The 15,000-nt window shown below is 41.7% G+C and overlaps 1 protein-coding gene across 1 annotated transcript; it reads right to left on the bottom strand.

Annotated features, from left to right (window-relative positions):
- Positions 1-118: 118 nt before the first annotated feature.
- On the bottom strand, positions 119-13,752 carry LOC106812526. Its single transcript, XM_014816423.1, has 7 exons — positions 12,774-13,752; positions 6,996-8,972; positions 5,216-5,503; positions 4,837-4,930; positions 3,238-3,356; positions 1,270-2,815; positions 119-325 (listed from the first exon to the last, which is right to left on the bottom strand). The coding sequence occupies exons 1-7, from the start codon at positions 13,635-13,637 to the stop codon at positions 246-248; spliced, it is 4,968 nt and encodes a 1,655-aa protein (XP_014671909.1). The 5' UTR covers positions 13,638-13,752; the 3' UTR covers positions 119-245.
- Positions 13,753-15,000: the final 1,248 nt, after the last annotated feature.

The raw sequence follows: 15,000 nt of genomic DNA on the forward strand, positions 1-15,000 counted from the left end.
CACGCACGCACGCACGCACGCACGCACACACGCACGCACGCACGCACGCACGCACACACACACACACACAAATGCATTCACACACTTGTGCAGGCACACACACGTCACGCACGCACGCACGCACGCACGCACGCACGCACGCACGCACGCACGCACGCACACACACACACACACACATTTACACAAACAGCTTAAGTTTCTGAAGATACTTTTTGGAATTCAGTGAATCATGTTTCCTGCCTCTTTCAGGCCTCCTCCACCTCATCCAGTACCTCCATGTCACTTCCCATGTACATGCTGATGCCACTGCCTTCACTCGCAGCATCTAAAATGTAATAATCAACATAAGTTTAATACTATACAATTGTAGAGTGCCCACATTGTACTCCTGGCATTCTTAGCTATAAAATTAAGCAAACAAAAAGGAAACCACAAGAAGAATGATAAAGGAACCATTGACAGTCTTCACTTGTTCATCAGTCTCACGATTTCTTCACGAGTTCATTCACAGTTAACAATTGTCTGTAGTTCATAGTTTCGTAACAACAGTTGAGATATTGCAGTCAATCAATAACACTACCACCTCGCGAATAGCAGATTACCTGCATTTAACACATTATATTTACCAATAGTGAACTTTAGTGAGTGGTTGAATTGAATTAAAATTGTGAAATATGCGTATTCAGGATATAAGTGAGATCGGAAAATCCAGCTGTGCTATGTAGGTCACAGAAAAAGGGGTTATAAAATGGCCGAGGCGCGCTTAGGAAAGTACATGATTAATGTAAACACTGGTGCGTTTTTAGTTTTTGCATTAACACAAACATTGCAAAATATCCCAAAGCGAAACGACCACAATAATATTTGTAAATGTTTATGCACACCTGTGAATTGAAGTATGATGTTAGTGAAGAGAATTATAGATCAAAAACCAAGAATAGTCCTATCCTACCCATGTTATAAAAGGGCTGTTTATACCCCCTCTTATTTGATCTCAATATGGCGGCGGGGACTTTCCGATTTGGCTTATTGTTCCTGTCATCTACAGGCTTTTTGAATCAATATCTACGTCCTAGTGTTCCTGCTACATTTTACTTAGAAAGTATTACAGATTACCAATCAATCGGAGACACCAGATTGTCAGGTTATAGTTGAAGCCACATAACAAGTAAACTTTCCAATGTAAACTATTAGGAGTAGTGAGAGTATGTATTACACTGTACAAATCCTACACACAGGTAACTTGTGACTACATAGCCAGATACTCACCATCTACATCAATACCCTCTGCTCCTGCCTGCTCTAGAATACCACGGCCCAGAAAATCCGGCTCTTTCCCACCCTCTGTGCCTGGGGGAGGCGGTTCATCCTCTACTTCCTCACACTCGGGACTTGCTGCTTTAACCACCATCTTTGCCTCTTGCTTCGCTGATCGTGACTGACGGCTTGTGACAGTGTGGACAGGCTTCTGCACAACGATCTCACGCACTGTCGTCGCCCACTGCGGCTGTTGTTCCATGCCAAGCTCGGTTCCAGGCGGGGGAGGTTCGTCTCCATTTCCATCAACGGGAGATGTAGCCACCACCTTCGCTGGCTCTGGCTGACTCTTTGGCAGCACATTGGGCTGACTGTACTGGAATGCAATGCGTGGTGACCATGCTGGCTGCACTTGTGGCATTGCCGATGGCATGCTCCACGGCATTGTCACAGCCACAGGCTGCTGCAGTATTGGGGTGAATACTGGTGGTGTCACCGTCACATGCTGTTTGGAGTTAACCGGCAATGGGATTGATCGAGCAGCATTTACAGAAGCAAACTGCACAGGTGGTGAATTGAGTACATGGCTGGCAACACTAGATGGCTCAGCTTGCACGATAGCAGAACTTATTGTACTCACGACGGCCTGTGTGATCTTCTCTTGGCTTACTTTCTCCTGTACAACAGGAAGCTTACTCTCATTTTCCCCTTTGCAGACGGAGAGGAACGTGTCAAGCCGAGCATTCCTTTCTCCAGCCCTATTCTTAAGCAGATGCTTACTGTTCGCTTGTGACGCTGCTGTGGCGGCAGCTGCAGCCTTGCTTGCAACGGCACGATTGCGAAACTTATCTGCCCAGGGCGCATTTTTTGATGCCGTGATCTTACCTGTCATCAATTTGATTGAGATTTTACTTCCAACAGCTCCCTTATCTTCCACTTTCTCGGGACTCTTATCCACCTCGTGCTTGGAATGGCCAAGGTTTAGCGAGCGTGACCGGTCACTCTGGCCTCGACTATGATCATCACTCCTGTCCCTCTCCCGGTTCAGCCTACTGTCCCTTTCTCGATCGTTCCTTGCTTGACGTTGCCGGCTCAACTGCCGGTCTCTATCCAGATAGGGCCGGTATCGACTGGCCGGCCTCCCTTCATTATCATTGATGCCAATATCATCATTATCGGAGCCGGAGGAGACATCGTGTGGAAAACTTCCCTTCGAGCTCAACTTCCTCTCATCCTTCTTCAGCATTATCTTGATGCCAGCTCGATTTGGTTCCGGCTCTGTCTTCTTATCCTTTGCCGGCGGCGTATCATCTTCCTTTCCCGCATCGGAGACAGCCTCACGCTTTCTGTACTGGCGTGAATAATGCGATTGGGATTCCTGCTCTGCCCTCTCCTTTTCTGCCCTCTCCGCCCGCTCTTTTGCCGCCTGAGCCTTTTTCTGATTAAGCTTCTCTCTCATCTCGGCCTCCTTCGCGAGGGCTGCTTGGAATGCGGCCAAACCTGCTGCTTTGTCTAGATCGAACCGCCGCTCATAGAATGGGTTATCCACGAGGTACTTCTACAAAGCAACAATGAAAACACACCATGAACCTAGCTAATAGAGCATTGATGTAAAACACGTATAAGACATGTATCGAGAGAACAGAGATACTGGTTGAGAATCGGAACAAGAGTCATGAAGCAGAAAATAGTATGAGACTATTCCATTATAAAGTCAGAAGCGCTGAATAAACTTTTCTGTAATCTCTCAATGACAAACAATGGCTGCTGTAAACAAATTAGGTATTCAATGATTAAAGCGTTTAGTCTATTGAACACAGCTTCAAAAACGAGCATTCACGACCAATAGTTTGCCCAAGCAGTTCTTACACATAATGAGCGAGACCCTTATCCCTGAAAAATTATTTCAATTTAATGTCTATTATTAAGCTTATTTAACATGAATTGGTATAAATCACATAGTGCTGATGGCCTACTTACCTCGTACATGAGATTATGTGAGCGGCCTTGTAGGTGTTCGACTGCGCAAGCCGAATCGCCCGAAAATACTTTACAAATCCGACAGAAAAATGCTGGACATGGCATCAGAAACTCTGACCCTATGAAAACATAGTATAAAACATGATTCTATGTTCACATCATTCCCAATATCGCCTGTCCATCCAGCAGACCTTTTGAACAACTTTTATGATCCTCCATGAAACCATGAGATTACTGGTCTTGGAATCCACACCTGAAACTTCTGCGTGCTTTCACTCTTACTGGATGCCTCAAATATAGGTACAAGGTTAACAATATAGCTGAAAAACAAGACAGCACCAATTATAACATCTCATCTGATTGCAGCAATAAATTATAAAATATAGCAAGATGTTGATGTGATGATCTTTATCACTTATTGGGTATTCACACGCTATACACATGGAACATAATATAAATAAACAAACTCAATCCTTATTGAAGCAATTACCTACATCGTTTAGTTATTTCAAGATTCCCCTAAAGACACCATGTACGTGAACATGCAAACATTTTATTAGCTGCAACACTGAGAGACCGAATCATTGTTCAATACAATGTACAGTAGTTACTCGTGTATAAGTCATACTTCTTTGTACCCTTAGAACTTCAATAAAAATGAAAGTGTCAATGACACTATAGCTCACCTTGTTTGTGATAGAAAACAGAGATAATATTTAAAATTTGGTAAGTGTTTCATTTATGATGGACCGAAATGTGATCAAATGTCCTTATTCCCTGTTTTATACTAATAGAAATTTCACTGCTTTGTTTCAGGGTTAGTTTTGATGCTAAAATAAATGTTTCAGATCTGAAAGTCTGAAATCTGGGCGAGAGATGGCGCTACGCCTAAATGATCGCCATTTTGGTTTTAGATTATCGTGCAAATATAAGCAATAAAATATTCCAGTCAAATTACTGTAACGAAGAATCTAAAACACAATATTACACGCAGGTATGATTAGGTAGGTAGGTAGGTAGGTAGGTAGGTAAATTTAACAAAATAGAATGAATCTAGATGCCCATTTCCATTTTTGACAAAAAGTGGGCGTGGCTCGAAAGTAGGTCGACTGGCGGGCTCCAACATAGGATGTTCACATCTCTCCCATATGAGTAACAACTGTATGCAATTAGAAACATGTGGGTCAAACGGTTCTCAAGTTATCGTTGACCGTAGCCAAATGTTGACGGACATACGGTACAACGCCCCATGGCAATAGCTCATCTTGACGAAGTCAAGGCGAGCTAAAAATCAGGGGTGCGACTTATACACGAGTCTAGGAAATCCTGGTAATGTACCAATGTTTGTACCAACTTTTCAAGGCAAAATATGGGGGGTGCGACTCGTACACGAGTAAATACGGTATATTGTCTGGGCAACTCTAGCGACAGAGGCATTATTATCACGATATGCCCACTTGTCATTTCTACCTTCAATATAAAGGCCAATATTTCATTAATTTTCCCCAATTTAAATATTTTGTTGTCCTTCAGGATTTACTACCCAATTGCATTTAATACACGTTCAACTGTTCAATAGACTAAAAGACACAAACTTACCTTTAAACGGCTCAACAATGGGGCGACTTTTAGTTTGCGGCTTTTTCTTTGCCATCATTTCTGGCCTCCATGGTCGATAACTACCATCAGCATTCTGCAAGTTCCATAAAAATGTAAGGTTACGAGAAGAGAACTTGTTCCTCTGAACCAGTTCAGTCTAATGCGCAAGCTCCCCATTTGAATCACGAATAAAAACGTGCACCATTGTTTTTTTTAAATAACATCAACTATCGGGATAACCATTTAACACTCCAACTTTTACTTTCAATACTTGGTAAAAACTTTATTTTCATTTGGGTTCAATACTATAATGTACTTTACACGCACATGGTTATTGATCCGTGATAAAATGTTTAAAAAAATAATCTCAAGAGCATACCCCGGCATGTTGTCTACTCTGTAGATGCCTCAGCAATCCATTTACGTCCTTGGTTATTACATTGCATGCTTTACACCAATGCTCTCCGGGATCAAAATACTCGTATGCCTTCTGCTTAGACAGCTTCTCTTCCGGGCTCACTTCTTTACTTGTTATCGTTGGAATCTTTTTTTGTTGATGTTCTACTCTCTCTTTCTCTTCTTTTTCCCATTTTCTCATATCCTTCCGCTTTTCTAGTTCTTGCTTCCCATCTTCTTCCTTTACGTTTCGCCCGTGTTCTTTCTTTGTCTGCAAATGCATAAGTTTAAATAGAATTGTATTCATTTTCAATTCATATTTACAAAGTCACTTTTCTTATTGTTCACATAAACCTATTTTACTTGGCCAGTTTCTGTATTTTGCACAAAAAACACTCAGCTTAATTTTGTAACTACTAGAATCAATTACCTCTTATAAGTTAGTGCTTCATGTTACTGAGTTGTATGTTTACCTCCCATTTTATTTGCTAAATAACCAATAGACATTTACACTGCAAACTTTGGTGAACAATCATCTATTTTCATTTAGCTATGTGTGCATAGCAGCATCACAACTGCATATTGAAGCAAAGTAGACCCCTCGATAAACCACTGGAGATTTTAATTTAAAGGCCAGCTTGCCTGAAATCCCTCACATTAACCAAAGATATAGCCAAATAACCCACAGATATGGTATAGCAGGTATATCGAAATATCGCAATATCTCAATCTATATAGTATATATATATCCAGGCCTTGACGCCTATTTTCAGATCTGGTTGTCCTGTCGGGCAACAAGAAGCAATTTTTACTTGTCCGAATTTTTGTCCAAAAATTTACTTGCAATCTATGAGCTGTTAGGGTCCATTTTTGGTTCAGTGCACGTCATATTGCAGTATATACGTGGAAAATTCATAATAAAATTCACACACCGTTTATTTTTACGTACTGGCACGGTCATTGCGTGTCATTCCCGATAGCAGCTTTTTCCTGAATTCCAGGAAAGAGTTTTGCTGTCGCTCCCTCATCCCAGTGGTGCCCACCCCCTACATATTCAGTAATGAACATGCCCCACACAACTTAAAGTGATTACGTCACCGTAAATAGTAAAACTAAACAAATATTTCCACTTTTTCACAAAATGTAAGTAATTCTGTTCACTTTTTATGGTTAAGTTGCTGCATTATACTTCCTATATATTGTTCGATGTAAACATACACTCGTGACTCATACATAGCCCATAGCAAGCAATTAATGTCAGGATAATAACATCAAATCGTCCAGGATTTTTGGATTTTTAACTAATTGAGAAACAATCTTATCAGGTAAGAATGTGACGATACATTTAGTCCCGTTAGTACTTACTTTTAATGTAAAAAAATGGCAACAAAATCACCATAGAAAATTTGTGACGTAGTCAATTTAAACAATCATGCACCCCCCACCCATACATCAATCTGAATCATCAAATGTCACCGCAGACTTGTAACTGGAATTTTTCAGTTGTCCAATTAGGCAACTAGCCAATAGAATAACTTGTCCAACATAGACTTTCACTTGTCCCGGGCAATCAGACAACCGTTAGTGTCGAGGGCTGATATCAACGTAGGTATTATCAAGCCGTAGCACGTCACACTTACTGGGCCAGGCGAAAATATATACATAATTCACACATAATAAAAACCAGTCAGTGATTAAGGTTTCTTTTCTCATAGGAAATAACAAAAACCACTACAAAACAAATTAGAAATAAGTCTACATACCACTTCAGCCTGTCCCTTTGTGATCCTCTTCAACCCTTCAAGGGGATTTTTTAACCCGAGGGCTTTGCCATTTGCATCGATATTTGAGTGCAGTGAACGCATCTGCTTTGCTATTTCCTCCATGAGATGAGTGCTCTCCTGCACAAGTGGGTCATTGCGTCCATCTTTCTGCTTCTGCGCTCGCCGCAGCAGTTCCCCTTGCTGTCGCTTCAGGTTGATAATCTCCAGTTGCAGGTTGCGAAACTGCTTAATGTACCCCTCACGCTTCTTCACCAGCTTTACCACCTGAGTAGGGTCCTGCGCCTCCGGCAACCCCTGTGCTGCAGATGTAGATGGGGCCACTGCTGCTGTGCCTACATCTCGCTCCTCATAAATACTTTTCACTTGTTTCCTGTCCTGTGGTATCACCGCTGGGGTACTGGTGCGCGCATGGGTGGGACCTGACGTGACTGGTTTTGCCTGTCCGTGCCATGCTATCTGTGACGATCCGTATTCATAAGTTGTGTGCGTTGGGTAGGCTTGGTACTGCGATGCCTCAACATTGTAGCTAGACTGTTGTGTGTGCACTGTAATCGGCTGCTGTGTGACCGGTGGTTGGTAGCCGACTGCACGTGTGAATGCTTGCTGGCTAGCTGGAGGATACTCCGACTGAGGAGCTGCACTGGCGTCATAGCCACTTCTGGCAGTTTGCTTACCGAATGCCGACTCCTGAATTATCGCATCCAAGCCACCAGTCAGAAAAGAGGTGGACTCTCTAATGCCAAACGTTTCAGGAGTCTTTTGTGACGAGTCCTTCTCCTGATTCTTTTTCGACAGCTCGAAATTAAATCCAATCGACTGTAAAATATCCTGGAGAACATTTCCTTTCTCTTGTGGCGGCTCTGGCTTGAGCTCGATCTGTTGGGCTGTCACCTGTGTGATTGAGGGACTTGCATAACCACGCACGGGAGCGGCATAACTTGCAGATTTGGTCTCCGTAGGTACATGTTGCCTTCTACGGTTGTGGTCAACAAATTCCTCAACCGGTTGCTTGTAGGAGGCAGCTCTATGGAACATAGATGCCTTTACCTCAGGAGCGGCTGACGGCAACGTCTCCATGGAGGACTGAACGACCTGCTCGCTTTCCACGTTCCCGTTGTTACTGTCTTCATCGCCATACAAAAATTCATCTTCATCCTCGATATTCTGAGGGACACCGAAATCCGTCGCGACGACGTTCGTTGGCGAGCCCTCCCAGGTTTCATGTGGTGCCGACTCCACTTGTCCATGACCATAGTCCATGACCTGCGCTCCAGGAATGTTAGGCTCGTCGAGTGGAATCGCCAGACTCTTCTTCTTCAGACACGACTTCAGTGGTGGAGCATAGGGCTTTGCAGTCGGCTTGGCAAGCGAGGATTTCGTTGTGCCTTTCTTTTGCACCGGACATGAAGGGCGGGAAGAGCCGCTACTAGAACTACTCGTCCAGGAAGACGACGACAATACTGACGAGCATGACGATGTACTTCCTGACCGTGACCGTTGGCGCCGCCTCTCAGGTTTACGCCTCTTCGCAATGAGATGGCGTTCACGCGAAGACTTGTATTTCTCGTTGTTGGGGGAATCGGCCAATTGGTACCCCGGTGACAGACTGCGTCTGGCCTTTCTCCTGCTCCTCTCGGAACTTTCCCGTCTCTTCTGCTCTTTCGACTCTGTGTCTTTGGTAGGCTTACTCCATGGCACAGCGTCACTGTTACGATTTTCGACTGGTTTAGAGGTGGATGATAGTTCAGCACTATCATACAAACTGCTCAGCAGACATCTACCTTCCTCATCAAACACCTCACGTGTTTCCTGATCTATCTTGCCTTCATATTGATAAGCATCGGTGGTGGCGACAGGCGGACCTAGACGTGTCAATGCCGAGCCACGTGTCCTGTCCAAGTATAGGTCATTGCCAACTGTGATGCGCAACGACTCATTCTTAATATCCTCAGCGACCTGGAAAAAAAACTGACTTCAGTCTGGGAAAGCCAAGCCAATCCTGTTTAGATCTAATATGTTTACCCAATCTACTCTTATTCTAATAGACGAAATTGGTTTGATGTGTAATTCTATTATATCTGTACACAATTATATTTCATGAAGTCTAGTCACAACAATACTGAACATTCACAACACATAGATTCACTTAAACAACATACACAAACCAATAATTAATTTATATGGTGAAAATTCCTCAATCAAAAATCTAAAGTTAATAAAACCCAGCCCATATATAGCCCTATAGGGAATATAGTACACCCTCCCCCAAATTCCAGTGTTCAGATTTTCATATTCACGTTATTAAAGTGATTACGTCATTGTAAATAGTAAAAGTAAAAAAAATAATTCCACTTTTTCACAAAATGTAAATAATTTTGTTCACTTTTTATGGTTAAATTGCTGCATTATACTTCATCTTTTACTATATTGTTCAATGTAAACATACACTCGTGACTCATACATAGCCCATAGCAAGCAATTAATATCAAATCGTCCAGTTTTTTGGATTTTTAAGTAGTTGAGAAACAATCTTATCAGGTAAGAATTTGACGATACTTTTTGTCTCATTAGTACTTACTTTTAATGTAAAAAAATGGCAACCAAATTTTTCAAATATACACCATCAGGGTTCTCCCCAGGATGAAATTCAAACAGGGGGGAGGGGAGAGGTAGGGGGAGGGGAAGGGGGAGGGGAGGGGGAAAACTAGGGGGAGGGGGAAGGGGGAAACTAGGGGGGTCCGGGGGGCGTGTATTTTTACCGTACGACTAATTAATGCGTAAAATCGCCACCACACCATAGACGGTCTTTGGGGTCCTTGTATATATAAGATAGCCGAGTCGGCGTACAGTTAGTGACAGGTTAACTTGTGTACTGTCTTCAGTGCATGCGTGGTACGGTAAAAATACACGCGTCGGATGTCCTGGTGGAACGGCAATTCTTGACGATCGATTCCCGCGCTGGCAAACTTTTATTGTGGTGGAATTTAAACGGGGCGCAACGATTCAAACAGGGCGGAGTTTTCTCAAACGGGGCGCAACGATTCAAACAGGGGGGAGTTTTCCCAAACGGGGCGCGCGCGCCCCGTTTGCGCAACGTAGGGAGAACCCTGACCATAGAAAATTTGTGACGTAGTCACTTTAAGCGGATACATTACTATATATAGGTTCTTTAGATATTTTCAGATAAAATTGGTTAAAATTACGCTACATAAAAAGTTTTATGGTTCAATATTCAGCAGGAATATTTTTTTTAAACGTTTTAAAACTGACGGTTATACCGTTGCTTACAACGACGGTGGCGCCACTGGAAGCGCATCCACTTAAAAAGTTGCGCAAAGCAATGTTTCAGCAGCAGGCTACAGACCGAGGGTGTTTCTTATTTTTTAATTTAAGAGCAGAAGGATTGCAATATCTTATAAATGGCACTTAGTTTCAGTTATAATATGGAGAAATTTGTCCTAAAATAAATATCGTTTGGTTAAATAGCATTTTTAAAGTATAAATATAATTGCACTTTTGTGATTAGCCTTCGGTCTGTAACGTGCAAAATAAATTGGCAAGTGCGCAACTTTTCCAGGGTGGCAGCACAATCGCAGGTGTCATGTCAGCACCCAAAAATGAAAATTTCGAAATTTAATGTTGTTTATGACAAACGTGAATGAGTAATTATTGAAATTTGTAGGTATCAATGTTCTCCAAGAGCACTTATAGCCTGGCGGCCCGTCAGGCTATCGTCGAGCCCCGCCATCCTAAAATGCACCCGCCACTCTACATATCATAGCCGCCATGCTGGTGTATACACAAGAAGTTCAAACAATTAATACACGTTGTTTATATGCAGAGGCTACGGGTACGCCAGCCGTATCTTAACGGGTACGGCACTCCCACACACAAGTACAAACAGTCACCCTATCCCTATCCCTAACCCTAACACTAACTCTAAACCGACTCGGCTATCTTATATACGTGTGTTATAGTACGGTACCCAATTAATCTATGGTGTATAACCTTTTGCTTTCAATATTTTGCATCTGAACTGACAATCAATCCCAACCAACTGGTGTAGGCTAGCTGGCACAATAATGTTCATTTTCATACTTCAAAATTTCTAAATCCGCAATATAAGCTACAGTAATTTTCTTGAAAAGTAGCCAGCCCTGCTGAAAAGTTACCGGTCAGGGACCATGGGACCAGCTGCTATTTCCAACACTGGTATATGTCAGGTTTTCTGGTTGATGAGAGGTCAACTCGATTTGGAACCAGCAAACCAGCAAGTTCACCCCTACATTTTGGTATTTTTATTCCATTATTATTTTGAATTTTCCGATAGCTTTGCCCATGCAAAACAAACATTTTCACCCCACATTCAGTGCTTCAAATTTACATACAGAGTGTCCCAGATTGCATAGATCTAGGAGCTTCTACAATTCAAAAAATTTGAAGCACTGAATGTGGGGTGAAAATGTTTGTTTTGCATGGGCAAAGCCATCGGAAAATTCAAAATATTAATGGAATAAAAATACCAAAATGTAGGGGGGAACTTGCTGGTTTGCTGGTTCCAAATCGAGTTGACCTCTCATAAATCAGAAAACCTGACATATATACACCAGTGTTGGAAATAGCAGCTGGTCCCATAGTCCCTGACCAGTAACTTTTCAGCAGGGCTGGCTACTTTTCAAAAAAAAAATTACCCCCGGACCCCCCTAGCACTGGGCAGCACCCCCATGCTATAATAAAAAAGCTTGGAGAACCCTGGGTATATGCTATTATTTATGCATACATTTTGCTATCCTAATATACTATATATATTCTCTATTTTCTAGGGAAAAATATCACTTAAATGATCGAATCAAGTTTCCAAAAATGCCACAAAATGGATCAAGAGATCACCAAATAACCGCCAGAAAAAAATTTCAGGCTTCTAGCTGAGGCTGAGCTGAAGCTGACTGGGGCTTCAGAATTTTGTTCCCTGCAACCAAGCTCCTATAAAGCTTGGCACTGTTGGCTTACATTTGCTGGTTGTACACAGGATAAATAATCATTTAAAATCAATCAAATGACAAAAAATGTTAGGTATTACTCTCGACTTAAAGCTTGTATTGCGAGATTTTTGCTCAGAAAAACTAAATATAGCTGAATATAGTCTCACCTGACAGCGAAAAATATCACTGATTACACCCACATTAAAAATACTAAGATTTTATGCAGTTATAGCATAGAAAATTGAATATGAACACATCGTAACAGCAATGCATTTTATCGTGTCGCGATAAGAATTGGTAAACTTGTATTTGTGTCAGTGATTAATTGAAAACAAGTGCATGATTTGAGAGAGCCATGCTTTGTCTATGGCAGATAAGCGGTGGCGCCACAAGCTAATCCACACTTCCGCCTAGTTCAAGATAACAGAAAACAAATGTTTACGAAACTAGTTCAAAACCAGTAGTTCGAAACTGGCAGTTTTTGGTGAATACGAAGGTTCTAAGATATTTTATTGTTACTTTAGACAATTGCTGTTACTCAAGCAATATAACGGTAGGTGTCATGAAAGTGGTGAAAACACTGGAAAAATCTCGCAATACAAGCTTTAAAATAAGATATATGTGTAAATCCCTACAATACAATAAAACGCAATACAATATCGTATTTACAATTTCATGACATTTATAACATACAAAGTAAATTTTTAAAATAACTTTTTAAGTTAGTTTGTTAGCCAATAATTATTTCCAAAAACAAAATTAGCCTAATTGATACCTTATCAGCAGTTGGCACATGGCCAAGTTTACTGGCATTCTTTTCTGTTTTATACCCTTCAAATCTTCCACGATTTTCCATTGGGGACCGTGACTTAGATCTTGATCGTGACCTTCTCCTTGACACTGACAGAGATCGGGACGGTGTCGCTGACCTTTTATCCGGGATCTTTATTTGAGACTGTTTACCACGTGATAGTGATCTTGAGCGTCTGTTACATGATCTTTCTCTTGATCTTGAGCGTCTGTTAAATAATCTTTCCCTTGATCTTGACCGTCTATTATATGGTCTTTCCCTCGATGTTGACCGTTTTTTATATGATCTTTCCCTCGACTTTGATCGTCTGTTGTACGACCTGGACCGTGACCGCCTGTTGTAGGACCTCGATCTTGACCTTGATCGTCTACTATATGACCTTGATCTCGATCTCTTTTCGTAGGGCCGTGGTCTTGCCATATCCTCGCCACGAGATATGGATCTAGACCTTGACCTCATATTTGGATGTGGGCCCGGTGGCCCACCTCTGCCTCTGCCGAAATGTGGTACGTATGTTGTTGGTCCCACGCTTTCATCATGGAACTGAAAAGGCTGTGGGCCACCTTCGTGGAATGGTGGCGTGTCCTGACACGATGGAGACTTCGACCTCGATCTATCGACCTGTGATTTATCACCTTCCTCAAGCAGAGGATGTGAAAAATCCGACAGCTTTGGGAAGCCTGTTGGCCCTGTCATACGAGCGCGCCCTCCCGGATTGCCACGCACGTAATTACTGCTGAAACCTCTTCCACGTCCTCGTGGAACGTATCTACCCCTGAAACCTCTGACAAATCCACGGCTTCTGAAGTTTTCGCCACCTCTATTCATATTTCTGAGCTATCAGCATAAACGTCCAAGTTTAATGACTTATAATATCGGTAATCAGAGAAATTCCGCACGAAAACGATATCTTAGAACGACGCCATCTTTTCGATTACTTCGCCATCTATGGGTGCTTAAAATAGTTGCGAGAAATATTGAATGTGCAATGCAGTGTAGTTACTTTTCATACTACAGTACTACCATCTAGTTATGTATGCCTCTCTAATCTACATAACTCTCCTTTGTTATCATATTGTTCAAAGTTTTCTATAACTATTTCTAGTTAGCTGTAGTACTAGTAGCTAGTAGCTAGTAGCTAGTAGCTACTAGTAGCTGGTAGTACTAGTAGCTATTACCCGTCCTCCAGACGGGTTTGAGTAGGGTCTGATTTGAGGATGGCGGTTTAACCATTTATCTCTCACTTTTATTTTAGGATATATTTACAGTAAACGAAAAATACTGATGTTTAGACTCGTGTCATATACCAATATTTGTTTTTGTTTTAAATGTATCTAAATATATATAAAATCTGAAATTTTACCTGAAAATTAATTACGTGCAATTTTTCAAAAAAAGGGAAATGGGGTGATTTCATAGCACAATTTGACTTATTTAGATATTATTTTTGAAAATATCATTCTGGTTAGAAGCATGCATCAATAATAAGTCAAATGTTAAAAAAAAGAGCAAAATGCATTGAGGAGTTTTGAAGATATATTTTCTTGAAAGTCAGTGGACGGCGGCGGGCAGGGTTACACCTCGATCCCGTTGTCAAATATTTGCACACACGCGCGCACACACACATCACACACACGCGCGCACACACACATCACACACACGCGCGCACGCACGCACACACCGCATTCACACACATACGGGCATGCGCACGCACAATGACACGCGCACCCACGCACACACATACCACATTTACACACACACGGGCGCGCACGCACATACACGCACATGCACACACATACACGCACACGCACACGCACATGCACACGCATACATACATACATACATACATACATACATACATACATACATACATACATACATACATACATAGCATACATACCATGCATGCATGCATGCATGATGTCATGGCCATGCATGCATGCATCAATGCAATCACATGACATACATACATACATACATAACATAAATACATACATAAACATACATACACTACATAACATAAATAATACATACATCATAACATACATAATACATACATACATAACAGACATACATAACATACATACATATCAACATACATACAACAACATACATACGATACATACATACATACAGATACATACATACAACATACATACATACATACATAAAGCATACATAACATACATAC

Source organism: Priapulus caudatus, unplaced genomic scaffold, assembly GCF_000485595.1.
Source record: "Priapulus caudatus unplaced genomic scaffold, Priapulus_caudatus-5.0.1 Scaffold656, whole genome shotgun sequence".
In the NCBI taxonomy this organism is placed as follows: Eukaryota; Metazoa; Priapulida; class Priapulimorpha; order Priapulimorphida; family Priapulidae; genus Priapulus; species Priapulus caudatus.

What these genes read in the sequence shown, in the direction of transcription:
- LOC106812526 (XM_014816423.1), bottom strand. Translation starts at nt 13,637, where the DNA reads ATGAATAGAGGTGGCGAAAACTTCAGAAGCCGTGGATTTGTCAGAGGT. An exon ending in CACATAATCTCATGTACGAG is followed by an intron (nt 2,816 to 3,237) that starts GTAAGTAGGCCA and finishes GTTGCTTTGTAG; the next exon opens with AAGTACCTCGTGGATAACCC. An exon ending in AGAGGGTATTGATGTAGATG is followed by an intron (nt 326 to 1,269) that starts GTGAGTATCTGG and finishes ATTACATTTTAG; the next exon opens with ATGCTGCGAGTGAAGGCAGT.